Source organism: Glycine soja, chromosome 6 (assembly GCF_004193775.1).
Source record: "Glycine soja cultivar W05 chromosome 6, ASM419377v2, whole genome shotgun sequence".
Classification (NCBI taxonomy): Eukaryota; Viridiplantae; Streptophyta; class Magnoliopsida; order Fabales; family Fabaceae; genus Glycine; species Glycine soja.
Window position 1 is genome coordinate 45,611,834 of NC_041007.1, and position 27,114 is coordinate 45,638,947.

General features: G+C 34.3%; 3 protein-coding genes and 1 non-coding gene across 5 annotated transcripts; 2 read left to right on the forward strand and 2 right to left on the reverse strand.

Moving 5' to 3' along the window:
* Positions 1 to 432: 432 nt before the first annotated feature.
* Positions 433 to 1,560, forward strand: LOC114417203. Its single transcript, XM_028382324.1, has one exon. The coding sequence runs from the start codon at positions 615 to 617 to the stop codon at positions 1,137 to 1,139; it is 525 nt and encodes a 174-aa protein (XP_028238125.1). The 5' UTR covers positions 433 to 614; the 3' UTR covers positions 1,140 to 1,560.
* Positions 1,561 to 10,041: 8,481 nt separating this feature from the next.
* On the forward strand, positions 10,042 to 14,302 carry LOC114417204 (mannan endo-1,4-beta-mannosidase 2-like). The gene is made up of 5 exons (XM_028382325.1): positions 10,042 to 10,431; positions 11,554 to 11,751; positions 12,285 to 12,407; positions 12,958 to 13,169; positions 13,644 to 14,302. The coding sequence occupies exons 1-5, from the start codon at positions 10,042 to 10,044 to the stop codon at positions 14,029 to 14,031; spliced, it is 1,311 nt and encodes a 436-aa protein (XP_028238126.1). The 3' UTR covers positions 14,032 to 14,302.
* Positions 14,303 to 16,523: 2,221 nt separating this feature from the next.
* On the reverse strand, positions 16,524 to 24,459 carry LOC114417205 (callose synthase 12-like). Of its 2 annotated transcripts, none has more exons than XM_028382328.1 (2): positions 18,868 to 24,459; positions 16,524 to 17,232 (listed from the first exon to the last, which is right to left on the reverse strand). In XM_028382328.1, exon 1 carries the CDS (start codon positions 24,178 to 24,180, stop codon positions 18,880 to 18,882), a length of 5,301 nt encoding a protein of 1,766 aa, XP_028238129.1. In that variant the 5' UTR covers positions 24,181 to 24,459; the 3' UTR covers positions 16,524 to 17,232; positions 18,868 to 18,879. The 2 variants fall into 2 exon arrangements, with proteins under 2 accessions (XP_028238129.1, XP_028238127.1); XM_028382326.1 differs by having other exon boundaries at positions 16,524 to 16,951; positions 18,868 to 24,458.
* On the reverse strand, positions 21,148 to 21,227 carry LOC114417538. Its single transcript, XR_003667800.1, has one exon. It is a non-coding gene; the product is annotated as a small nucleolar RNA J33 (small nucleolar RNA).
* Positions 24,460 to 27,114: the final 2,655 nt, after the last annotated feature.

The window sequence follows — 27,114 nt, forward strand, 5'->3', positions numbered from 1 at the left end:
TTTTGGGGGGGGGGGGGGGTGGTTGTGAATTCTTGTTGCCTTCGAAGGTCTTTTCCATTATATCATTAATATGATAAGTTTAAATAATACAATTATCTTTTGGTGACAGAGTCAAGGTCTTTAAATTATCTTCTAGTCTTGTGTCAGTATCTCTATATGAGAAAGCCACTAAACTTGAGTTAGACTCAATATGAGAATAAGTATAACAATCTTCTTAAAAGCTTTCAAATACATGAAAAATAAAATTCTAATATATTAAATAAGTATATTTTAGTCCAAATATTTTACATACATTAAATATTCCTTAATTTGTGTCTTAATTTCAAACATAAACAAAATACAGAAACAAGGTAGTAAATCGTATAAAATAATTAAAGATATATAATTTTTTTTAAAAAAAATTGTCTTTTACCAACAAAACGAAAGTGAGAGATAGTATCCTAGTAGTGTGGATAACACAAGAGTAAAGACACAATGACCAAAACTTTTAAGGATTAATCCTAACAAAAAAAATCCGACCGCATAGAGTGAGACACACACGGTCACTGCCCAGATTGATCCACAGAACACAGAACACAGCAAGGTAAAAAAAATTCGAGCTTTATTTGTCTCAAATGGCAAAAGAAGAGGAGCAACAACAACAACAACAACACCCACCTTACGCATACACCTTAATTCTGAACATCTTCAGCAAGAGGAGAACATGGGCATGTCTATTTCTGGTTGTTTACGGTACCCTTTTGGCATCTTCATGGAACTTACTCAAATCCACGCTTTCATGGTACAATCTGCAAGTTGAATCCTCCACCACCTCGGCGTGGCCGGCGCTCTATGCTTCGGTGCTTCTGGGTACCGTGTTCGGGGTTCTGTCGATGGTGGCGGCTATGGTGGTTATGGTTCCCGCGGTGGTGGTGACTTGGATCACGATTGTGGTGCTCTTGGCCTTCTTTGGGAAGCCTAAGAGGACGCTTGTGGTGGAGGGGAGGAAGATTACTAAGGAGATTTTCGGGTTTGTGATGAGGACTTTGTTGAAAGAAGGGAATTTTGTTGCTGCGGTTTGTGCTGTTTTGGGGTACTTTGCTCTTGTTAGAAGGAATGGGACTCAAGGTGGTGGGGTTGCTGTTGTTGGTGAATCGTGAATTATTGATATTTGGTTAGGTTTTGGAGATCGTGGTTTTTTGTTTTTTATCCACAAATGTTACATTTTTTTAGTTTTTTTTAGAAATCTCAGTTGGAGAGATTTGAACCTGCGACTGCAACCTGTCCATTCTTCCTTCACCCTTCCGCAACCACTGGACTAACCTTATATCTCCTAGATGCCGGTGATTTGGTATTTGGTAAAGTGTCTTAATTTAATATCTTTTTTGGGATACTAGAGTAGAGGTTGATTTACATTGGTGAAAAGATGGAACTATGAAAAATGTTACTTTTACTTACTGAGATATGTGTAGATGCTTAGCTGCTTGGTGATGACAGGGTAAATCCCTTCTTGTGTATGCTCTTGATGATTATTCATTAATTTTTACTACCACTTACAAGCTGGTTTGTTTTTTTGCTGAATTTATAGATATGTGATTGTGCTACTAAAGTTCTTGTACTCAATTTAGCTAATTAATTGTTCATCAAATGTTTCTGAATTTGGACAATCTGATTGTGGATTATTCGATCAAGTAACTTTTTGCGCCTTTCAGGTTTGACGCTTGAAGGGTTGTGGATAGTCCGATCGAGGACAATTGTACCTCTAATCCTTGGGTCCAATATTATGGTTTCTAGAGGACACACTCAACAAATAGGAGTGACCCCCTTAGTCATGCCAGGTCACGCATAGTAGAATTCACTGAGGTTTCTTGAGTTATTGACTGGTTTTAAGACTCCTCATTGAGTGAGTTCACTAGTGTGAATAGAATTTGAAACTTGGAGCCCAAAAGGGGGAGGGATGAAAATAGTTGAGGTGTGGGGAATCTTTGGTTTTAAGTCAAATTAGGAAGTTGAGTGAAAAAGACTTAATTGAGAATCTGATTAGAGCTTTCAAGTTAGCTAAACCTATTGAGAAGACAAAGGGGTGTTCCTTAGTTGTCATGCCTAGACTGCAGAAATATCATATTGTCTCTAGCAAAACATGAATTATTCAGAAACAACTTCTATTGGAAGGCAAGTTTTGGTTGGAACATCCTTAGAATAGCGAAGTTAATCACTGATCCATTGCCAAATTATCAGGTGATAACAAACAACCACCCATCTTACCAACGCTTGTGGCTATGATTTCACATTTTCACCAAAGATATTACCAACTAGTCAATGCTGTTATCAGTATCTGAAAAGAAATGTTTCTAACAGTGAAGATTCTATGCATGGACCCCTTGGCATTAGATATTTAGGCTATTGATATAAGGAAGAGATAGAGAGAGGGGGGTGTAGAAATGGATGAACTTGTGATGAAATATATGTGTAAAGTGTTAACAACATATTTGGCATCTGAATTCTGAATATTTATTATTCTAAATTCCTGACAGGGTTTATTTCACTGATATTAGGGTCAGCGAAGTTGTTTTTGAAAGTTATCTACCACCAGATTCTTTTCTCCCAATTGTTGCAAACATCATGGAGAAACACCTTCCATCTCATCACTTTATTTGTCCTCAATTTTCTTTCCTCTACTTGCCCAAATACCCCTAATTGTTGGTGTCTTCTTGCACATGCCCAACCAACAACTACACTTTTGTTGCAGATTATCTTTTCTTGCTACTTCTTCTACAAGCAAGCAAGACACGGGCAAGGAAAGATTCATTTACTCCACTTGGACTCCAAATTTTCTTTTTTCCCCTTTCTTTTTCAATTCTGGTCAAAAAATTGATAATCATATCAAAGTGTACCTTTCTACGGTTCTACCAGTATTGGATTCATTGTATGTGATTTTTTTTTTTTTAAAAAAAGAAGTTTTCATAACTAAGTTTACCTGCACGTTTGACAATAGCTTAATTATAAAAAAAATACTATATTTTCTGAAAATCCTTTTAGAAATACAAAGAAGTAATTATTTTTTATTCGCCCAATAGTATATATAGATTAATCATAAGTAAATAAAATAATGTAAAAAGGAGACAAGTCCCCATAAGGACAAAACTATATATTCTGGTTTTAATTAAAGAGTGGAATTACCTCAACACCCAAAAGCCGAATAAAAGAATCTATTAATCTGCGCAGAATCAATCATATAAAAATAAGCACAAGTACTTTTATTCCTTTCTTAAACGTATAGATCTAGAGAAACTTTATGCTGTTAATTGTTTCTTTGCTTCATTTTAGTGGCACAGTGCCTGTTGTGATTACAATATATTGAAGCAGGTAAAATTAAGCATGTGATGTATTGCAGCTTTACCGACAATCCCTTATTTCTGCGATTTTGTTTTTTTGGGGTCCATTAATAATAAATTTTGTTTGAATAAACTTCTTGATAAATACTTATTAGGAAAAAAAAAAAAGACAAGAAAGTAAAATGAATAAAATCTAGAAGCTAAGATCGGCACCTTAGCTCTTGGAGAAGCTAAATGAAAGTTTTTTATAAAAAATATTAAGTGCCTAAGATGATTTAGTTTATAGGAGAAATTTGATTCATTTTATCATTTTATTTTTTCTCCTGTAAGTGTTTATAGAAAAACTTATTTAAATATAAAGTCTAACTATACATAGGTTTGGTTAGTGTTTAGAAAATAAGCCAAATGTAAGCCTGAAAATGAAAGGTACACTAAATCACTAATAAGTCATAACTAATAACTAATAAAAATTACAAATGGTCATTTTGTTTTATTTAACAAAGCGGTTTTTCAGTTTTTGGTTGCTTTGGGATCATTAGATTTGCTATAGTGATTTCACCAGTTTCATGAATTTTTTATGGTTGTTGGACTTGGGGGAGTTTCATTGCAATTGTTTTAGACATTAATGCCCTAAAGACCCGCAATTCAATGGCCAAAAGTCAAGAATATGATCACTCATAGACCAAGTCAAACCAAGAATACAAGTGATATATAGCAACCAAAAGTGCAATATGGCTGCAATGTTATTGTCACGCGGTGTGAGTTCAAACAAATTATTTTGAAGCAATGAAAGAACAAGTGAAATAGAAAGTCTTGACTGAAATTGAAGTGCACACTACGGTCAACACATGCCATACGTTGTGAAGAATCTGAAGATGACTCTTGAGCTCATTATTTTAACCAACAAAGAAAACGGGAAAAACAGATGAAGAAAAAATTGTCTAAATTATGTTTTGTCACTTGAGATGTTTTGATTGATTTATTTAGTTTCCTATTTTTTAAAGGCTGTTACTTATATATCGATCCTTAAAAGTCATGCTATTTGAAGGGGTCAAATAAATAAATAAAAAGTATTAGAAAATAAATAAAAAATATCCAATCACCAATAGTTCCAATTTAAATCCAGAGACTAAAACTGCTGATGATTAAAATGAGATGGCGAATCGTTGCATAATTCCTCCATGCATCAAAGCACCATTGGAACATTTCAACGTAAGTTAGTCATTTGATGTGACCATCAAAGTGCAGATGCATTAGAATATAATTCAGTGACCCATGACATGATTGTACCAAGCACAAAGAAATTGTTGTGTACTTCATTTGAGATAAAATTCTAGCACAATTCAAAGGATGTTATGGATTCACAAAGTCATTCCCTCACTCGAAATTCTGGATCTTCCATGACAAACCGGGAATGTGTACAACATCTTTGTATTTGAGAGAGGGAGTTAAAACAGAATATATCCTAAATGATACCTAGAGATATTAGGAAATAGTATCTTTTAATTTTCATTTTATCAATGAATTAGAGTTTTTTTTTCTTTTTTTTGAAAGGCATCAATCAATTAGAGTTTGTTAGCAGAATATTTTTTTTTGAAGAATATGTTAGCAGAATATGTTAACATTAATTATTTGATTGTCATCCCTGTCATATCCCACAATTATACAATTAATTCATTATTCCTCTCTATTATATTATTCTTATTATATCCTACGATTATAATGGTTTTCTTATACATATTTATTGTATATTTTTATTTATACATGCGTTATTTCTAATTAAAGAATAGTACAAGTTTTCAAATCTTACCAAATTGTTGTCTAAAAGCATATATTTTTTTCTATGGGTTGCTTCTATGTTTGTTAAGGGTTGACAAAAAAAAATGTTTTTCTATGGTCATATGGATATTACCTTTGTATCCTTATATCTAAAAGATGGTCTAAAAGATTATCCTCCTGTGTTGGGCTGTTTTATGCTATCTGATTCATGGAAACAAAAAAACAGGGAGTGTTGAAGCTTCTTACAGGTTGAACTCACAGTTGGCACTATTGGTGGCAACAAAGTAAAAAAAAAATAAAGATGGTTTAATACTTAGCCAGTAAAATGGAGGTTGTGAGAACTTGGTTCTAATTTAAGGAGAGGATAATTCATATGCTTCACAAGGTTAATTTGGATGTCCAAAAGAAAGTAAGATTTAAGGGAAGGACAAATTAGCAAAATTAAAAATTTATAATATATATAAATTACAAATATATTTAATTAAAAAGAATAAAATATTTATTTTAAAACAAGAGTATAGCCCATGCCTATTAGTAACAAGGACAAGGAAAATGTAATTTACACTTTCAATGTTTTATAAGTCATGAATCAAAGTCCAAACAAAAGTCATAACTAATTTGCTTCTTATACTAGACAATAACCAAAACTTTGTATGATAATGCAGAAATATATCATGCTGATGAAAGGTAACCATTATATAAACCTTTATGCGAGAGGGGTAATTAATTGGAAATATAATTATGAGATAGTTGCATGCCCATACAAAGAATATGATTAACTTTACTTTATAGAGTAAATATATACGAGTAAAGATTAATCATTCTCCTATTTTTAGTATATTTATGAGAAAAGATGAATCATTAGTTCTCCCTAAGGCCAGTACAAAATGATTTCTCATTTTCTTTGCCTTTCTACTTGAAAATTAAAGATCTGAACCAAATGTATGTATATAGCACTATGATTGCTCATGAATAAATCATCAGATGCGTTTATGACGCAGAAGTGATGCATTTTGTTTCACTGATCATGGTTGGTCCCCGACTTTCAATAAGGCAACCTCAAATTCATTCCAATCCCAATGATAGAAATTATTAGCAAGATTAAGTTTCTTATGTATAGATAAACTTACCTGTTGTATTTGTTTTAATATCTTGATATAGGTCTTCTTGTATTATGGAGACTTTTGCGAGGTATGCTCCGTTTATTGTTGGATCATTTTAAATTTAATATAATAAATAAAATGCACATAAAGTTATATAATGACAAATGTTGAGAATACTCCTGGGCCTGGCTTCCCATATAAGACGCTTCTAAGTTCTGACCTTATCATGTAAGGTAACTTGCATGTTAGCTTATGTATGTTGTCCTTTTCTTGTTTTGGATAGGTCACGAACCTCCAATCCAAAGTACTCATTCCAATCCGAGTGACCAAACTTTTAGATATTGGACTTATAACCACTATTCAAAATAATACTACATCACATATAATCTTTATTTAATGTAAATTAAACCATTATTATTAGCATTACTTATGTATATTAATTGTACATTAAATTATACTAATAGATAATTTTATTACATAATAAAAAAATTAAATTACCCTATGACATGTGTTTAATAAGATTATTCACCTACCACTAGATAATATCTGAGATCCAACCACATCAAACTCCAAATGAAGACCAGAATACCAACTCTGGGCTATAAGTTTCATTTGTTAGGTCACCATCTCTATAAATTTGCTGCAAGCGAGGAGAGAAGTTAATTCCATGTACTTCTTCAACTCTAAGAAGTAGTCCATCTTTCACTTATTCTATTTGGGGCGAACAACTTAGTGCAAAAGAGCATAAATTTGATTCAAATTATCATATTTCCTATGAATGAATGTTAGAAAATCCTACAATTCATTCACCTTAAGAATATCAATTAGTCCTCCACATTTCATACTTTTAGCTTCGACCGATCTAGTTCTATCTAACTTGACTAGAATTATTTCTATCAGAAAATATTTGTGAATTTTACCTATTGAGTTACATTCATTAATTGAGCTTCTCTATACTTATACAATTGATTGAGCATTTTTTGTGTACTTACAAAGTTTAGGTAATATAATGAAAATATGAAAGGTCTGTGTTATATAAAAAACATTTGTTTGTTTAAATAAGTCAGTTCTTTAAATGAATTTTTATATTCTGAAAAGTTAGTCTCTAATTTTCGAAGTATGAATATTTTGTTTTATTAAAAACAAAATAGAAATATAAACTTATTTATAATTTATTTTTATATTATTATCTAATTATAAATTATTTTATATATGATGAAATTATTGTTTTTTAAAATAATTATTTTAAAATTTATATTGAAAAAGACATCTAATAAGTTAAAAAGTGTACGCATTAAGAATACATAAAAATTAAGCAAAATTGTACTACAAATTGCCTGCAATTTTCCTACAGTAGCATACCTACATTTAAATTACACAAATCACGCAACGGCTCAGCCTAATCACTACAAGAATTGAGCCATTAATGTTTACCAAAAGAAAAAAGCGTTATTCATCGTTAATCATTCCTGAACGGAATCATTGGAGCAATTTGCAAATACAAAAGGCACCTATGATTTAGATGTGCTGACCTCAAACGCCAAAGGACAAATTAGGGGTGTATAATTTAGTTTTTTTTCATTTTAACTGGAAATAAAAAATATGATGAAAATATATTTGGTTGGATTTTTATTTTCATTTTTATTGAATTTTTTTTTCAAACGAATCAAAATCTAAAAACAATAAAATTGTGTTTTAAATATTTTCAGTTAAAATCAAAAATCTCGTTTTGAAAAAAATGAAAACGCGGTACCAAAGAATGTAATTTAAGTAAATTTAAAAATACATTTTCTTCTAAAAATATATTTTCAGTATTTTTATTTCTTAAAAAAAATGAAACCAAACATATTTTCAGAATTCTAATCTTTTAAAAATAAAAATAATTTTCAAAAAATAAAAAATACAAACCCAATACACATTTACTCAATCATACCATCTATTTTATTTATGTATCAAACCACAGACATCCAGCGAATTGAATACTAATTTCTCTTTTAGGGAAATAATTGTTTTTCTAAACAAAATCAAATTGCATACCTGTTGTGGTATATTATTATGATTATGATATGAAGTAATAAGGTAGCATAATAAAATAAGCAAGTGGTAGCTGTCAAAGAAATTGTCCATGTTTACACGTGGAATGTGCCGACATCCGCAAACAAAACAAGCAAGCTAGGTCTGACGAATTAATATGACTTTTATACAGAATCTGTACCTAGCGAACATTTAAGAACACTGTCTCAGAAGTGAGAAGTGGTCTTCTTTCTTTTTTTCCTTTAGTGCTACTATTACTTTTTGTTTTTTTTATTTTATTTTAATTTAACTGTATTTTTCTGTCTTCTTACTTTTTGTGAATTTTGTCTCCCATTCTTTTTACTTTTTGTGAATATTGTTTCCCATTGTTTTTAGCAAATGTTAATTAGAGTCATTGCTACATATTTAATCTCATTTAAAACTGTCTTAAAAACCTCAGTACAAAACAGTAGTAGTAATAAAAACACTAAAAGTGCCATTAATATACATTTACTCTTTATTCTCAATTTCAATGTAAATTTCAATAAAAAAATCATTTTGGATTTCTTGACTAGTGTTTTTTTGAGACAAAATGTATCTTGAAACAATTATATTCAATACACATGATTCCAACCTCATATAAAAGAAAATAAATCCACATTAATTGAGTAGTTATGTTAACATAATTACAAAAATAATATTCTATCCTAATATAAATTCTCTCTCTATATATAATATTTTGAGTTGAATAAAATTATTATAAATTGATCATTTTTTAGTCTATAATGCAATTGTATATTTAAAATTCATATTCAAAATTATTCATCAAACTAAAATAATTGTATACTTATTGATTTATGTCTTGGGTGTAATGTTGAATCTAAATAAAAAAAATAAACAAAATTCAAGAAAATAAAATTGCAAAAAAAAAAGTGGAAGAAGTGTTAATGACATCCTTCCCTGCACAGTTTTAAAAGTTTTTTTTATGATTTGTTAAAAATTATTAAAAATCATTAAATTTTGTAAATTTCATTTCTCATTTAATGTAAATAAGCAGAAAATCATTAAATCAAAAATAAAATTTATTAAAATTAATATTTTTTAAATTATAACGAATAAGGGACTAGACTAGCATTTATCACGGTGGAATTAAATCTTTAGTTTTGTTCTTGTTTTTGTATTGCTGACCATGTGAAAAGACTCAGATACAACAAAGTGGCCCACAGTTCTTGAAAAAATTGAAAGATACTCTCTCCTTAAAGTATTATTACAACTGAAGGAAGCTTCACACGCCTCAGATCTAAATCCAAATAACCTGATACACTGATACAAACATTTCACCACACTCTCACCATCTTCATCACTACTTTTTTTTTTTTTTTTCCCTTCAACCTAATTAATCACCCCTCATTTTTATTTTGACTGAAAGTTCTGAAGAAAGAATAAGAAAGACATGTGAGTCTTTTTCAGTCTTCTCTTTTTAGTTCCTTCTACATGGTTGAAGCACTACCATTCCCCATTTCATCAAATAGCTATAAAAACTAAAACCCCTTGTTTCAGCAACCTGCACCCTTGTCAAAGTTGAAGTCTTCAAGCACTTAGTTTCTTAAAGGTAACTCCTTTAAGGTCCATTCATAATCTTCTCAGATAGAAAGAGAGTGATCTATTCATTCTAATCATTTGGGGTGTCAGAAACATTCACATTCACATCTGGGTCTAAAGTTGTGAATTCATTAACCTTCACCTGGTGCCACTAACAAAAGTGACCCTTTGGATAAGAATTCAAAAGGGTATCTGAGGATCTCACAAATTTGTTGAATTTCCCTGATTCTATGTTGTATAAGGTGTGCAAGAGGTACAGAATCATGGTGAGTGGAAATGGCTTGTTTTACCCCGTTGTGGGGTTTGCATCGATCGTGCTGTTCATTTACATGTCTTTTGGGGACGTGAGGTTTGGTTTTGAGGAAGAAGCTGAATTGGCTTTTGTGGAGAGAAATGGGACTCAGTTTATGGTGGATGGAAAGGCTTTCTACATTAATGGATGGAACTCTTATTGGTTAATGGTTCAATCTGTGGATGAGTATTCCAGGCCAAAGGTACGTGAAATGCTTAGGTCTGGGGCTAAGATGGGGCTCACTGTGTGTAGAACTTGGGCCTTCAATGATGGTGACTACAATGCCCTTCAGAGTTCCCCTGGTGTGTTCAATGAACAAGCTTTCAAGGTAGTGTTTTGTAGATTGATTTTGTGATTATTTTTTCATGTTTTTGTTGTTTGTTGTTCCTCCTTGGATTATTTTTCTTGTCTTGGTGTAATTTTATTTTGGTTTTTCCGTGCTTGACTATGGATGCTGACATAACTAGATTTTGATGAGAGTCCAGTAGTGGGGTGTTGGATATTTTGGTTTTCTTTTCTTTTGCTTTGATTTGTTTTTTGTTTTATGTATCGTCTTCTCACTCACTTTTATTCCTTTTTCCCTGAAATTGAGTTTGTGGCTGGAGGCTTCCAAAACTAGGTTTGTAACTTTGTGTGTATGATTGGTGTCCACGATTTATGCATTAATTGCTGTGGTTCATAGGGGGCTGGGATTAAAGTTTGCAGAATTTGTGGTAAGCACTTTTGAATTGTGACATGAGCCGTGGTGACATGCTTGTTGTAGCTAAGCTGAATGGCCACGGTTACCATTGTTCTTGAAAGTGATATAATATCATATGTGGTAGGATACTGACAAAAACTGAGAAACATTTATGTATGATGACAATCTTAGCAGAATAAAGTTGAAGATTGAATTTGCTTTGTTTGTTTGTATGCCTCTACAATGTGCTCATGATTGAAAGCTATGAAGCACGGACAGTCCAGTCCCTTGCTGTGTCCGGTGTCCGACACGCGTCTGTGTCAGTGTCCGACACCGACACGACACCCGTACTACGTTCTATATTTTGGACATTACAGGTGTCCACGTGTCCGTGTCGGTGCTTCATAGATTGAAAGTATAGTGTGCCAGACTCATGTTATTTCTCTTCTTGCTTACTCCATCCTTGATCAATCTATCACGTGTGAAAAATTCTCCCTAAAATGCCTAAATTGAAAGTTATATGTGTGCTTACATTTTGAAAATTTTCTATGCATGCTTTTTTAATTTAGTCATTTAGAAGTCCTTCATAATTGTCTTGGATATTTTTTCCTTGCTAATGTACCCTATGAGTCATGCTTGATAGAAATGAAAAAAAATGCTTTATGTTGCATTACTGCTAATATTTTTGGTCCATGGATTAAGCTAGTTGTTTACTGTTTAACATTACTGTATGATGAATGAAAACTATGTTGAACTTTGGTTGGGTAACAGGCCTTGGACTATGTTATAGCAGAAGCAAGGCAACATGGAATTAGGCTGCTCCTTAGCTTAGTCAATAACTTGCATGCATATGGTGGGAAGACTCAATATGTCAAATGGGCATGGCAAGAAGGGGTTGGCTTAAGCTCATCTAACGATTCTTTCTTCTTTGATCCATCAATCCGTAGTTATTTCAAGAATTATGTCAAGGTAAGATATGTCTATCTTGTATTAGTAGCCCAATTTTTTTACGACTTACGCTTGAAGAATTGGACAGAGGGTAGACAAGTAGATGGGATATTAGTCTTTGCTAGTCAAGGTTGTTCTTTAGCCTACGTCATTTTTAATAAAATAACGCTGTTGGGTCTATCTATCAAAAACCAAGTTTTCAATAAATATGCATCCATTTAGACTGAAGTCTTTTTTATCCTTATGATCAAATTTAAATAAATAAAATCAAAGGGAGGATTAATAATGAAATTATGGAATTTCTATATTGCATTATTGTTTTCCCCCTTCATAACAAGTGATTGCTGTTTTTCCATGCCCATTGTTTTAATACATGACACTTCTATTTCCTTCTCATGTGGGTCGAAACAATGATTATCCGTAGCCCCATTTCAATTTCCCTTGCCTGTCCTTTTACTTTTGCTTTGGTGGGCATTTCAATTTTAGCTGCATATTTGCAGCCTTTGAGACTGGTCTTTAGATAAATTAATTGTTTCCTTTCAATTTTTCTACAGACAATTTTGACAAGGAAGAATACTATAACTGGAATTGAATATAGAAATGACCCCACCATTTTTGGTTGGGAATTGATTAACGAACCTCGGTGCCTAACTGATCCTTCTGGCGATACTCTCCAAGTAAGTCCTTTATATGTGTTTTTATCCCTTCAAATATTTATAGAAATAACATGCCAGAAATGTTAATGAGCAATTCAAAGTGACTAATTCAAATATCTTTATTCTTTCCTCAATTTTTTTGTTTAATAAATTATTATGATCTCAAATGGTCTGCGCTTTTATAGAAATTCCCTCTCCACCATGCAAGCTCACATATTTGCACAAATGCTTGGCTGAATTTGATATTATGGTGTACTCTGAATTTTAGCCATCATTTTGATGCTCATTCAGATTTCAGATGTTGCTCACTTTAAACCCCTTTTGAAAGGAAACTTGAAGTTGAAAGTTGAAACCTTTATTTTAAGTATTTAATTATCTGGACTTATACTTGTACTGTGCCATCTAAATTCATTAAAATGTAAATGAGGGGAAAAATTACAGGATATCCTTATCCCTTGGATTCTTCTGAGTTCAGAAGGGAAAGAAAAAACACTAGTGGTGTCACTACTTCTTATGTAGGTATATCCAAGTATAGTTGTATATGGTTTACTTATTTATCATAGAACTGCAGGATTGGATAGAGGAAATGTCAGCTTTTGTCAAATTGATTGACAAGCGCCATCTTGTGACTGTTGGACTTGAAGGTTTCTATGGTCCTAATGATCCGAAAAGATTGACTGTGAACCCTGAGGATTGGGCATCTAGACTTGGATCTGACTTTATAAGGAACTCCAAAATCTCAAATATTGACTTCACCTCTGTCCATATCTATCCTGATCACTGGTAAGCATTATGTAACTGCTATATCTGTAGTTTTGAAATTTCTCTGTGCATGTTTGTTTTCACATTGCATCAAAGTTTATTTGCATTCAAAGAAGTTACTAACAGTTATAGCTTCTATGTATTTAGGCTTCTATTGACGTTTTTTTTTTCCATCTTAATGTACATACAAGATGTTATACCTAACAGGTAATTAGACTCTTAAAAAAAGGAGCTGAACTTTGGAAGTTCCAAATAACTTAACCTGCAGAATGGGAGCTTTTGTGCTCTAAATTTCTCATGTTTTTGTCTTGAAGTAATCAACTATCTCAGCATTAATTTGTTTGAAATTTGCATCCAAGACCTTTAAGATATTACATTTGATTTTTATTCAGAAGCACACATCCCAAATCTTATGATAATTTCATATTGCTTATTCTTTTTTATCATGTCCTTTATAAATTAACTCCTTTTTTTTAATTAAAAACCTTTGCATAGGTTTCATCATCAGGTATTTGAAGACTACATGAAGTTTGTCTCCAAGTGGATGCTTTCCCACATCGAAGATGGTGATAAGATATTGAACAAGCCAGTCTTGTTCTCGGAGTATGGATTGTCAGACATAAATTTTACGATGCCTGAACGAAAAACAATGTACAAAACAATTTTAGACATAAGCTACAAATCTGCAAAGAGAAACAGGTCTGGAGCAGGTGCTCTAGTATGGCAATTCTTAGTTGGAGGAATGCAGGAGTTTACTGATGATTTTGGGATCATCCCATGGGAAAAGACACCTATCCCTTCACTATTTGTTGAACAATCATGCAGATTGACCAAGGTCAAGGAATGGCCTCACAAGGACACAAGTTTTAAACAATTTTGTTAGGAAAAGATGTGGAAATAAAAAGCCCTTGATTTGAATGGGGGGAGATATATGGGTTCTTTTGTGGTTTAAGACTGCTGAATAGGTGCATGACTAGTTTTGTACAATATGCTCTTGTTTTCATCACCAATGATAAAGTTGGTTAGAGGCGTATATATAGTGTGGTAACATAGATTAGATATTACTATAAACAGTTATTTTGAATTTAAAGATTGTAATCCACATGAACAAAATCAACCATGAAGTCTTTTAAGATGAGAGAATTTGTTTTGAAGTTCGCCCTTCCATTTGTTTCCGACTTTCACGAGAATTTCTTAAAGCTCACTTTAACTTAAATATTCTAGATGAGGAATGGCACGGAGACTTTAACACTCATCAAAATTTAATGATTTTCTCTTTTTATATACATATACTAATTAAAATTGTTGATTTTAATAAATTTCAGACAATGATATATAGTTTAAAAAGAGTGTCGTTAATATTTCTCAAATTCCAGATACCAATTTCATTGCAAATCTTAAACATGATATATAACTTAATGGATGTTACTTCAGTCACTTTATGTCTGCCTACCCTAGTGTTTTTTTTTTAATAACTAGGCCAATCCTACTCAAGTAGCTGAACTACCAGCCTACCACATGACATATGAAATATTATTGTGCATGTTAGGTATCTCTATATCAGCAACTTATTATTATTATTATATCTTTTGAATATTTAAATAGGTCACACCATTATACAACACTTATTTTCTTTTTATGATTTAAGTAATTTATCTCCCAAACTCGGCAACTCCAAAAATTCTCCTAATGAGTCCCACAAATAACTATGCATAGCTTTCATCAACATTAATGAGTCCCACAAAAATACACTATTGGCCCACTAAATGTACAAAGGTGCTTAAATAAACACCAAAATGCTTAACATGCTACACACTACCTAGTGCTTAGCATGCTACAATCTAGGGATGGGTATATGAATTGAGGTATGTGGGTCGGTCCGTTAAGCTCACAGACTGAGTAGATTATGAATTTTGTTTTTTACAAACCCGTATAATTATAAGTAAGACGTGAGTCTGACCTATTAAGTCCACAGACTTAACGAATTTTATCCTCGGACTCACGGGTAGCCTATATAAGAGAAAATTAATTTTAAAATAAAAATTATATAGATTGAGTAGTTGAGTTGAGAGTTGAGACTTCAGAGACCTCCCTTTTCCTGACCCTCACTTCGTGGTGTGTCTCCTTTCTCGACCCTCAATCCGCTGCGAGGCCCACAACATCACTTTCTCTTCCTCAACTCGTGCGCGACCTCCCTACCCTGGCCAACACTACGCCATGCTTCCCTTACCTCGGCCAAACACTGCGCGAAAAGGTCACTTCCTTCACCTCAGCTCATGTGCACCACCCTTCTTTACACGTTGCACCTCTCCCTTGCACATCACGTCTCCCCTATGCCGTCATACCTCTCTCTTGCTTGTGGTCGTGCAAAACAACCAAAAACATTTTTTTAAAAAAAAAATTCTTAATTGAACCCTCGAACAGATCCATTTATCTGTGGGCTTAGCAGACTGGATACGGACCCAAAACAAATTCATTTATCTTGTGAAATGTATTTACTTGGTCCGCTTAAAACACAGGTTTTAGGGACTGAACCTTAAAAGGACCAAACTGGCCCGTATACCCACCCTTACTACAAACTACCTCTGATTCAACACAAGAATTTTCATTTGGATAGAACCCTTTAAAATGGCCTTAGGATATAAAACGAATTATGAGCCTCTAACTGGATGATCAAGACAACCATTATTGTTGCCCTCCATTCTTTTAAGATTGAAGCTCAATCTAAGCTAGCATATGCGGTTTTCACTTAAAACTCTCAAGACCCCACTTATTTTTTTAATATTTAATCAATTGAGTTTTATTTAAACATACAAAGGATTCCGCATGAATAATAATAATAATAATAATAATAATAATAATAATAATAATAATAATAATAATAATAATAATAATAATAATAATAATAATAATAAAGAATTTTTTATGAATAGTAGTACAACTGTCTTTTTTTAGGGGTAAAAACAAGTGTCCTAACACTTCCTTCTTTGTATAAGTTATAGAAAAATTATAGATTAAGATATATAAAATATATTTTTATTTTTTTGTTGCAGATATAGCTTATAGTTATATACAACAACGAAAAAAAACAGCTAACATTCAGTTTCAATTTGCGAGTATTGTGTTCTCTTCTCCAGGTAGTTCACCTTGCTTCAACTAACAAACTAAGAGATTATAAAACTGCCAGAGTGCAGTTTCAATTTATTAACCGAGTCAAATTAGAAGTAATAAACAAATAAATATTCGTCACAAAACCTAGCATATCGAATGCTCATGTTCTTATGGTTTCAGCAGAAAAAGAAAAAGTATTAACATGTTTAGTTCAGCTTAAATTGAACCGTGGTAGTACCTATCATTCTAAACTTTAGAAGTTACAGAGAACTGTATAACCTGTGCATTATATCTATCGGAAATCTGAGAAAAACGAATATTTTTCTGAATTAAACATGCACTATATATTCAACTACGGAAATAAGCTAACAAAACTGAATCATGGTAATGCCTATCGTTCTGTGGGACAATGAACCGTTTTCTGCCAGGGGTGTGTAACAGCACACATAATCAGAAGATCACCGAACAAAACTAATTTTGAAAAACATGAGAAATTGACTAATTACAATAACAAATATGACCATCAAAGGAAAGCAGAAAATAATCTCCGCTATCCACCAAACAAACAAAATATAATCACAGTCACCAACTCAATCAACAACAGCCCTCACATACCCAGATGAAAATTTGGAACACAGAAAGTTTAATCTCTCATCTTCTATGGCCCTGTGCATATCATTTCAGCGTCAACCCTGGAAGCAAGCATAATACAGACCTTATTAGCTAAAATGATAAATACATAAAGATAGGGTAGCCCTAATTAATTCAGTCAAGTGAAAGGTTCAAAGGAGGCAAAACACCAAAGGTTACAGAAAGCCACAGGTGTATGCATGAAAGGCACCAGAAAACATGAATCAGATAAAAGAACCGCCAATAGCTTTAAATAACAAGACACATATAATGGGATGAGTCACAAATAGCCATTGTGAAATGGGAAATGGATCAGCTGCAGTTATGTCTTAAACGGCATCTCCTGCAACAATAACCCAAGGGCTGAATTTTAACACATTTTTTTTTAATATTTTAACATAAAAATAAAAATAAAAACAAAGGATCGTCATGATCCTGTGAAAATGGCAGCCAAGGTTCAGTGATATTGGTATTAGAGGATTAACTCAGACAAGGCAGACAAGCATCCAGAAAAATAGAGAAATAACTATCAACTTACAATAAAATAGTCCATCTTCATGGTATATGCTGAACCACTTTTATTTATATTGATCTTGGTGTAAATATATTTTTAGTTTATTAAAGAAGAAGGTGCTTCATTAGAAACATTGTATCGTCTCATTAGGGACTTCATATGATGAGTTATGGCTACATGGGATAGTCTCATTGATAAGAAATCGCAATAGCTAAGACAAATAGCAATACGTTCACAAAATACACCAACTTATGGTGGTCTCAAAATTAAAGCATTGAATGCCTAAGCCAGCTCAAATATTACACACGCACACGTGCATTAGCAGCAATTCATGAAATACACCAATTTGTGGTGATCTCAATATTAATGCAGTGTGGCTTAAGCCAGCTCAAATATCACACAATCACACATGCAAACAATATCTCAAGTCTAGCTCCATCAACCACAATGTAAAAAGCATGCAAACACTTTTTTTTTTTTGGAAAGCAAAGATATATATATTGATTAAAACAGTACCAGAGGTACTATAAGATACAAATATAAAGTCCTGTAAAACAGGAAAAAAACCACCCTACAGAAACATCACCCTACTAGGAGGTCATACTAGCTAAAAAGCATGCAAACACTATTAGAGACAACACAGCAGAATGAAACATCTAGAACAAAACAAGAGAGATAACAGGAGAGAAACTAGATGACTGGAATGATACATGGCCAAAGTGAATATACACAGCTCGAATTTGAAAGATGCAAAACAGGAGACACCATTAGAAATATAGAGGGTAAGAAATTTCATGGGCATGCAATCATATGCACAAGGCCCATACATCTCCAAATATATCAAAAACATGGAAGCTTCAAAATAACCAAATAAAAAAAGAAAACCCTCCAATTTAAATTCAGAATTGACAGGGAAATAAATTAATAAACAAAACTTATAAAATGCATTCTATTTCAAGCACAATGACATTTTAAATAACTCAGTGATCGGGTGAAATCACCACCAAATACAAAATCATAAAAAGACACCAATCAATATCTATATCAATATCAACTGATCAGCTAAATACCAAACATATGGCAGAAATTCACAAAAAAAAAAGGGTGTCAACTAAAGGGTTCATGTCACCACAATGTGAGGTGTAGGAGTCATTTTCAGTACTTCATATAATATGGAAGGAAAAAGTTAACTGAACATGTTACAATTGTGATGAGGAAATTCATTGCCTGATTAATCATGCATGCAATTATGAGAAATGAACATTCCACCAGGTGCATGACACTGAATCAAGGATATAACAGTCACACAAGGGAAGAAAAACCAGAACAAAAAGGGTGCAATTTTGTTAGCTCAACAGCAGCCTTGTCTATTAGCAAATGATTAAAGCAAAAGGACATTTTAAAAACAATTACACCAAAAACACTACAAGTCTGAAATTGACTAAAAATAAGAATAGAAATTACCTCAATTCACAGTCAACTCTGTGATTTTTTCCCTGTAACAATCTGGAATATCCGGAGGCCCCTGCTGAATGCTTCATTGAAAAGAATTCTGGTTTGCATATTCTGAAATCCAGGCAACCATGATAGTAGTGCCACAGGGGACATGATAATGACTCCAAACATTATATCATATATACGGGCCACTGAAACAACACCATCCCAAATGATAGTGGACTGCAAAAATGGCCGGAATACTTGGGCAATCGATATCAGACCCCAGCCTGTGGGTATGAACGCCAACAGGCTAGTAAAAATATCCATGAATTTGAATTTAGTGAATTCCAGTAAACCAACTATCACAAGTATTGCAAGAATTATGACAAGGAACTGGACCAGCCGATAATAGATATGCTCTTTGGCTGCATATTTGTTCCGGGCATAGACTACCACAGCATAAATCCCAGATACAACAAACACATAAATCCAGGATAACAAGTAAACAGCAATACTGGTATTATGATCAGAAATGCCTAACTGATAGACAATTCCATACTGGAAAAAGAAGAATCGAAGGTCTAAGATTATCTCCAAAAGCTTTCCCCAAAGGCCAGTTACCTTTAGATGATCCTGCTCTTCATACCACCACCTTTCCCAGCTCTGTTCAGCTTTAGCAAATACACTTCCACTGTACCAAATCCAGTTCATAAAGTCATCAAAATCGTAAACAGTTTTTAACCAATCAAAGCCAGAAGGATTGAACACAAATGGTGCCATAATCCATGATGCAACTAAGAACCAACTAGTGATGGTCAAGGCTATATAAACAAATGTGTCAGTAGCTACAGGACTATGTGATGCATAAATTACAAGTATCAGCCCCAATTCAATTGCTTTCACAAAATGGCTACGGGCAAAGAGTCTATAGATTTCAGCAAATCTCTTGTGCTCTACAACAAAACCACGACCAGTAGCTCGATATTTTGCCCCACCATGCAGAACAGTCCGTCCAAAGAAATGACTTCGAGTTCCCATTGAGAATGTGTAAAAAACTGATGAAAGCTGGAGCTGCATGGTCAAGAAATCCCAGATAGCTTGAAGGAACCCATGCTCAAGGGAATTCTCTACAATCATTGGAAGGGCAGTGAAAAGTCCAAGTTGGATGATGAACTGTTGATTCAAGATGGTACCAAGTGCTTTATTGTCATTGCTGTTGCTTTCCATTGACTCCTCAACACCACTAAGAGCAAGATATAGCCGACCCCATAAAAATGCATATACAGTCAGAACCACCACCATAGTGTTGAAGAAGAACCCCACAGTAGTGTAGAAGAATGAGAGCATCCGGAAAAAATCCAGCCTATGACCCAATCTGTACACATCTCTACTTAGGACTTGCTCCCCATTTCCACTGGCAACCTTTGCTTCAAACATTGATACTTGATTCAACCCAACATCCCTTCCCTTTCCAACCTGAATGTACTCATGGTGAGTGACATTACCTCCACGAAGAGTACAATTAAATCCAGCAAAGATGTCCTCACTTATGTTGATCACTCTGGAAGCTTTACTGATACCACCTCGAGTCAAGAACCAAAACCTGTCAAACACATCTGGGTGACCGTAATGCATTCTAACCTTCAAAGGATTTGCCAAAACCCTCTGTCCTAAGGTGACAAAACTTGTTTCCTGAGCTGACATGAACCAAGCAAGAGAGGAAACAGAACCAGTAAAAATGTGTTCCCTAACTCCCAAAATAGTGGGTTTCCGGATACCATAGTAACTCCTGTATTCTTCCAAGAGATTTCGCATTTTAAGTGCCTCCTCAAAGTAGTTGTCCTGATTCATATCAATAGTCTGAACTGCATCACCGCGAGTGAAGATGATGGCATGATTTTGATTTTCCGGCTTTCCTTCCCCAAGCTTCAAGGGTCCAGGCAACTTTACGCGGTAAATTTCCACCTCCATCTGCAACTGTTGGTCATACTTAACAAGAACAGAGTAATACTCCTTCTCATCCCTTCCAGTGGTTTTCTCATCAACATAAGCAACTCGAAGGGCCTCATTATTTTGCATTAGATACAAAATTTCATCAGCATGAGGATCCTTTTTTTCCTTCTGAGTTCCATATATCTGGCAAGCAATCACATATGTGAATTTCATTAAAGCAGTCCCATATTCATGACCCTTGAATAACAAACTAACAGAACTGCTTGCTCTACTTAAACTCTTGGAGGAAGGCGACTTTGAGTTGGAACTCTCTAAATCATCATGCCTCATTGAAACAAGTTCGCGGGCACCTTCCCGAATATCCATTTCTGATGCAGAATCCAGAAAAGTCAACATCTTGAGGGCACGATAGTAGTACATCATTCCTCTAACTGTCCGTGATAACGTCTGACCTCTGTAGGAAGCCCAGAGCCTCAAATCTCTAAGTTTGTCGGTCCAAATATCACTGTCTTTTGCCAATCCCTCCCGACGCATCCTCTCGATAAAATTTTTCCACTCATCATCATATATAGTCTGCAAGTAGTACAGGATTGAAACACCATCTTCATTCTCATTTCTGAGCTGTTCTTTGCTGAGTAATACGTCTTCACTATAGTAAGGCGTCAGAACGCTAAAAGCCATCATTTTCTCAACTTGGGGAGCATGGGGCATGTTCATAAAAAGTGAGTTACTGAAGAAAGCAATTCTCCGTCTAGCTTCCAAATTTACTGGGATGTTTAGCATTGAATCGTTGGATGTAAGAATTGTGTACAAGCGCCGAACCTGGCGATAGAAGTTCTCATTGTTGGCGTCAGGCAACTGAATGGCATTCTCAAAAAGTAGACCTGCAGAAGGATTCTGTTGAGCCAAACCATCCTCCTTTAGCTGTTCAGGAGTTCTTTGCTCCTTGAATAAGTCTCTGGTAGCAATCTCATAAAGAGCTTGAAGGGTATTCACCACTTGGTTAGGATCTTTAACAGGCTTGTTTAATAATTGAACAAGTTTTATCAACTTGTTGTGGAGCTTAGGCAGTGCAGTTGTTTTGAACATTTTAGTGAATTTCTCAATCTCAAGAGAGTGATCAATTTCCTGAAACAGAACAGTCACAATAGAATGCTCTTCCGTGTTGGGTTTGATAATCTCAAGAAGCAAGTGCTTGCAACTATCATAAGCTTCAATGACAGCACAGCGCCTGTACTCATTCTTGCATATCTTCTTATAAAGCCTCTTATCACTATCATCAACTAGTTCTTTGGCCTGACTGAGTGCCAACAGTAGCTCATTGCAGAGAAGAAAACATGGCCAGCGGATAACCCTGACATTCCAAGAATTCTGTGGCAGCTCCAGCAACTCAAACTCTTTGTCAGATATAATATCCTCCTCCCTAAAAGACAGAATTATCTCATTCCATATCAAAGCAAACTTGTTGGCCTCAATCTGGTTAGACTCAAGCTTCCTATAGGGCCGACCAAGCCCATACCTGAGCTTCAACCTGCGGATGGCATCCTTAAACCTGCTCTTCAATGTTCGCCTTGTATTCAACAACTGCTCCTCTGGCATGAGATTAAACTGAATCGCACTGGCAAAAAACTGGAACCTCAATTTCAGTTGTTGCATATTTCTAATCTCACCCAAGTGTTCAAGCAACCCCACAATTGCCCCAGCAAAAGACGAGTATATTGAATACCAAATCTGAATATCCATCAGATATATCAAAACAACCGGAAGCCACAACAACCCAACGGCAAACCGGTTACTGTTATGAAAAAACTCATGCCATTCATACTGAACATCTTTCAGGCCCAACACAGCCTTTGTTGGAGCAATCATCGGTTTCACCTGCAAAAAGTAACTGAAACAAAATTTCGTGGCCAGCACCACAACCCAAAACAATGAATAAAGCACATTGTCCACAAGCCCTTCCCTCAAACCACGCCCCACAAAACTCCTGCTCTGAAACCACCACGACAACATGTAGAAAATCCTCCAATTTGAGTTCTCAATGAAATTCCTAATCCAAGGAATCACAAAAAGAGCCACGGCCAGAAGCTCAGGAATGATGAAAACAAACACAACCTCCAGAAAGTTCCACACCCGATTATTTGCAGCCGGCGACCACCTCCTATCCTGGTTCCTCTGCGTCCAAATCCTGGCATAGAACACCCCAAACACAACAATCCATCCAGCAGCCACAACACACTTCATCACCATCCTCACGCCAAGCCCGATCGTCTCCCTCGACACCAACCTATACTGCATACCCACATCAAGCAAGCTCTGCACAAACCTCAAGCCACTCCAAGTGAAAAAAACGGTCAACACCCTAACCTGCACGGTCCTATCCTCCAAAGCCTGCCAAGGGTAAGTCTTCCCCTCCCAAGCCACAATAATCGCCGCCTGAAGAAACAGTATCAGCATCACCCAAAGCCTATCAAAACTCCTAAACAAATTCCAAAACGACCTCTGCTCCACAAACCCAGTCTTCCCCACATGCTTCCCTCCACCACCAGCAGTAACAAAAAAGTTACTCCCAATATCAAGTGGCCACTTCAGCTTCTCAAAACACCTCCTACTCCAAAAATACTCATTTATATCGTCATAGTTCCTCCAAGCACTATGAGGAGCAGTTCCATTCCTACTACTATCAACCTCGCGCTTAATAGTATCATAAATAGGCTTCACTACCAAGTTCAAAAACGCGTTCTCACCGGAAACCGAGGGCATGACCGGTTGCCCGGTGTTCTCGTCGATGAAATCTTCCAAGATTCTATTCAACTCGTTCGCCATGTTGTGGAAGATGTAGCAGATGCACTCCGGCATGAATCGGAGATTTGCGGCCTCTCCCCAGATCAGGAGGTAGAGCGAGACGTAGAGGAGTTCGCGGCGGAGGTCTTCGCCGCGGCGGTGGTCGGAGATCCAGATGTTGGATTTTTTTCCTAAGTAGGAGCACCACGAGGTGTAATTTTTCAGGAGCTTCTTGCGGAAGCGGCGGAGCACGCCGGCGTCGAGCGTGTCTATGTTGTCCGGCGGCGGCGTGAGGCGCATCTGAGCGTTGGCGAGGTGGAGAACCAAATGCTCGCGCTGGTTCCGAACGTTGTCGCGCTGGAAGCCGAAGAAGAGCGCGAGCCAGTCGAGGAGGTCCATGTTCGGCCGCCATTGCCCGAACGGCGGTCTCCGGAGGTCGCCGACGGAGTGCAGCGCTGCCGCCGCCGCGCGCACCTCGGGGAAGCGCAGCGACGGGTGGTCGGCGAGGAGGTTGTGCACGGGAACGATGTTGAACGGCTCTTCGTCGCGGCCGGGGACGGCGGAGGCCGCCGCCGCCGGAGATTGACGGTGGCGGAGACTCATTGCATCGGAATCAAAAACCCTAGAAGAAGGTTGGAACTATAGTAGTAAAAGAAGTACTATACAGTAACGGTTTTTGAAATTTCCGAAGTTGAAGAAGGTGCTGAAAGTGTGAGTGGCGTTAGTTACAGAGAAAGAAGAAAGAAGAGAGAGAAAGTGGTGAATGGTGATGGTGGCTAACGTGCGCACTGGTGAAAAACAGAAAGAAGAAGAAGAAGAAGAAACGGCGCGTTAGCGCGTTTGGTGCGCGTTTAGAACGTTGAGATATTTTTTTATTTTTTGCATTAATTTTAATTAATCACTACTTACTGTAATTAATTAAACCGATGGATTTATTTTTCTATACCATAGGTTTTTCGAGTCGAGTAGTACAACTATGAAATATTTTGTTAACGTATTTTACTTCCCATTTTGACCTTCTTTGTCTCTTCGTGGTTTCTTTTTGAATTTTGAATTCGTGATTTTAATTTTTCTTTTCTTTTAATTAATTAAATGATGAAATTTTTTGTTAACAAATCCACCTATTGACCTTTTCTGCTTCTCGATTTCACCGTCGTTGTCTTTTTCCATTTTTTAATTATTGTTGTCGTGGTCAATTTATGGATAGAGATTCGTGAATTTGAAAATACCAATAACAGGAAAGAAAGGTTTTTACTGGGGTTAAATGAGAATTGACTGTCGAATCAAATTTTTACATGGAAAAAAAATAAAAATAAAATAAAATTTTAGGTTTGACTTGATCGTGTGAGAATATCCTTTTCTGAAAGGTGTAAGAATTAATGAATTAACGTCTAATAAAGTAAAGTAAATATATAAGATAATTTAGACCATACCAAATATATTTATAGATAAAAACAAAGGAGTAGATATTTGTGATCCTTCATCCTACGTTATGTTTTAAAAATTGAATTGGAAATTACGTTTACAGGATCAACTTGCTAAGGTTCAATCAAATTGACGGATTAAAAATTAAATCTACAATTAAAAAAAGGTTAATTTGTGTCACAAACATAATTAATTTGTGTTTCAACTAATTCAACTAAATCGTCTAATTCAAAAATTTTATCAATAATATTAGTCAAGGATTGGTATTTTTTAGTGTATATTTTTAAGATAAATAAAATTAAATTTAACTATTACTAAATGTAATTGAAATATTTGTTTAACTTAATTTGAGTCACGGATTTTATGTACTCATATATGGTGAGAGAAATTGATTTTACAAAAAATAAAGTTCATTGGATTTACCAATCAAATTCATGTGCATGGAGCGTGCCAACCTTTAAATTTTAAATATTCTTAAAATATATATTAAAATCATGATTTTTTAACTTTTGTGAAGTGGAATCCACAATGATTCCTTATAGGATGATTTCTTTTCTTTTTTTTGTAATTCATTACTAATAATGTTGATACAATTTTTTTGTAATAATGTAATTCCATGCACTTAATTTCTAACGAGTAATATCAATATTACTGTACAAAAAACGACTAATATCAATATCAAATCTACTACAAGGGAATGCCTAATATTTAAAATAAAACAGACAAAAGAAAAAAAAATGGAATTTATATTTTATCAATTATTACCCAATTTTTTATACTATTGATTGATTAAAAATTCCCAAATATAATTTTTAAAATGATTATGATTAAAATTCAAAATCATATCATATAAAATAATTTATAATTGTTTTAATTATAATTAAATACTACCATTCTAAAATAATTAATAATATAAAGACATTTTAATTGAATTTAGCAATACTTATGATTTTGTGAAAAGGCAATGAACTATCTTTCCTTCTTTTGCGTGAGGTGAGGTCTTGTTGGGTATGGTCTATCTAAATTAGTAAAAGAAAGTTTTAAAAAAAGTAAGATTCTCAATCAATGGTCAACAACAATGAAAGTTTGTTTACTGATTTCAAGAATTCTCCACTTTTTAATGCTCATTTTCCTTTACTAAACAATAATATAATATTCCTATTACTATTGTTAAGGATGATTTATTTATATTACTAATTCTACTCATAAAATTATATTGAAATATAGTTTCTATTAAAAGATGGTAAACTTAATTTTTCAAAGTTAACAAAAACAGGAACTAAGCAATATGAAGCCCTATCTTCTTTACACTTAATAATAATTAAGTCGAATTTTCTATTATGTTGAAATAGACAAATTGTGGTTGTACTCGAGGGGGAAGGCAACTACATATTCAAAGAATTTTGAGTAGCTGCAATAATTATTTTTTTTTTTTTGAAGAAAAGTAAAAGGGTAACGTAACGTGCAATTTGGATGGCAAACGAACGTGTATTCTGTGAAATTTCATCTAAATTTTCTTAATTATTTAATAATTATATAAGTAATTGTTATAGAGTAAAATCCAATTGAACCACTTAATAATTAGAAGATCTAATTCAACATTAAAAATAAATTAGAAGACATAAATGTAATTTAACCATTATATAATAATTTATAAATTATTTTGTATTTATTTATTTATTATACAATTCATTACATCTCACAATTTTTATCTCTTATAATTTGTTATATGAGATATTTATACAAATAATAACATTTTTCTATAATTTGTTTAGATATACTAAAAGGCTAAAAGCAACGCCGGCTATGCATGATTCATCACAAAAAAGTCTCCAAATGGCATCGAGGTAGAGACTTTACTATTTTCCCTTTGGATGTGCATAGCAGCACATGCACCTTTGTTGCTGTCGTTAAGTTCTTCGAAATTATCAACAAAGGAGCGCAAAACAAGGAATCTTCTAACAATGTTTTTCACTCGTTTTGACATAGCAAATAAGTCCCTGGATTCATCTATTAGTATTTTTGTTCAAGGAAAAAAAATAAAAGATTAAATTATAAAATTAAAAACATTAATATGATATGATATCAAATTAATATGAATCTCATACATCT

Excerpts from the sequence above, each read along its gene's own strand:
- LOC114417203 (XM_028382324.1), top strand. The coding sequence starts at position 615 with ATGGCAAAAGAAGAGGAGCAACAACAACAACAACAACACCCACCTTAC.
- LOC114417204 (XM_028382325.1), top strand. The coding sequence starts at position 10,042 with ATGTTGTATAAGGTGTGCAAGAGGTACAGAATCATGGTGAGTGGAAAT. Across the intron at positions 10,432-11,553 it reads TCAATGAACAAGCTTTCAAG|GCCTTGGACTATGTTATAGC; the intron begins GTAGTGTTTTGT and ends GTTGGGTAACAG. Across the intron at positions 13,170-13,643 it reads CATATCTATCCTGATCACTG|GTTTCATCATCAGGTATTTG; the intron begins GTAAGCATTATG and ends ACCTTTGCATAG.
- LOC114417205 (XM_028382328.1), bottom strand. The coding sequence starts at position 24,180 with ATGAGTCTCCGCCACCGTCAATCTCCGGCGGCGGCGGCCTCCGCCGTC.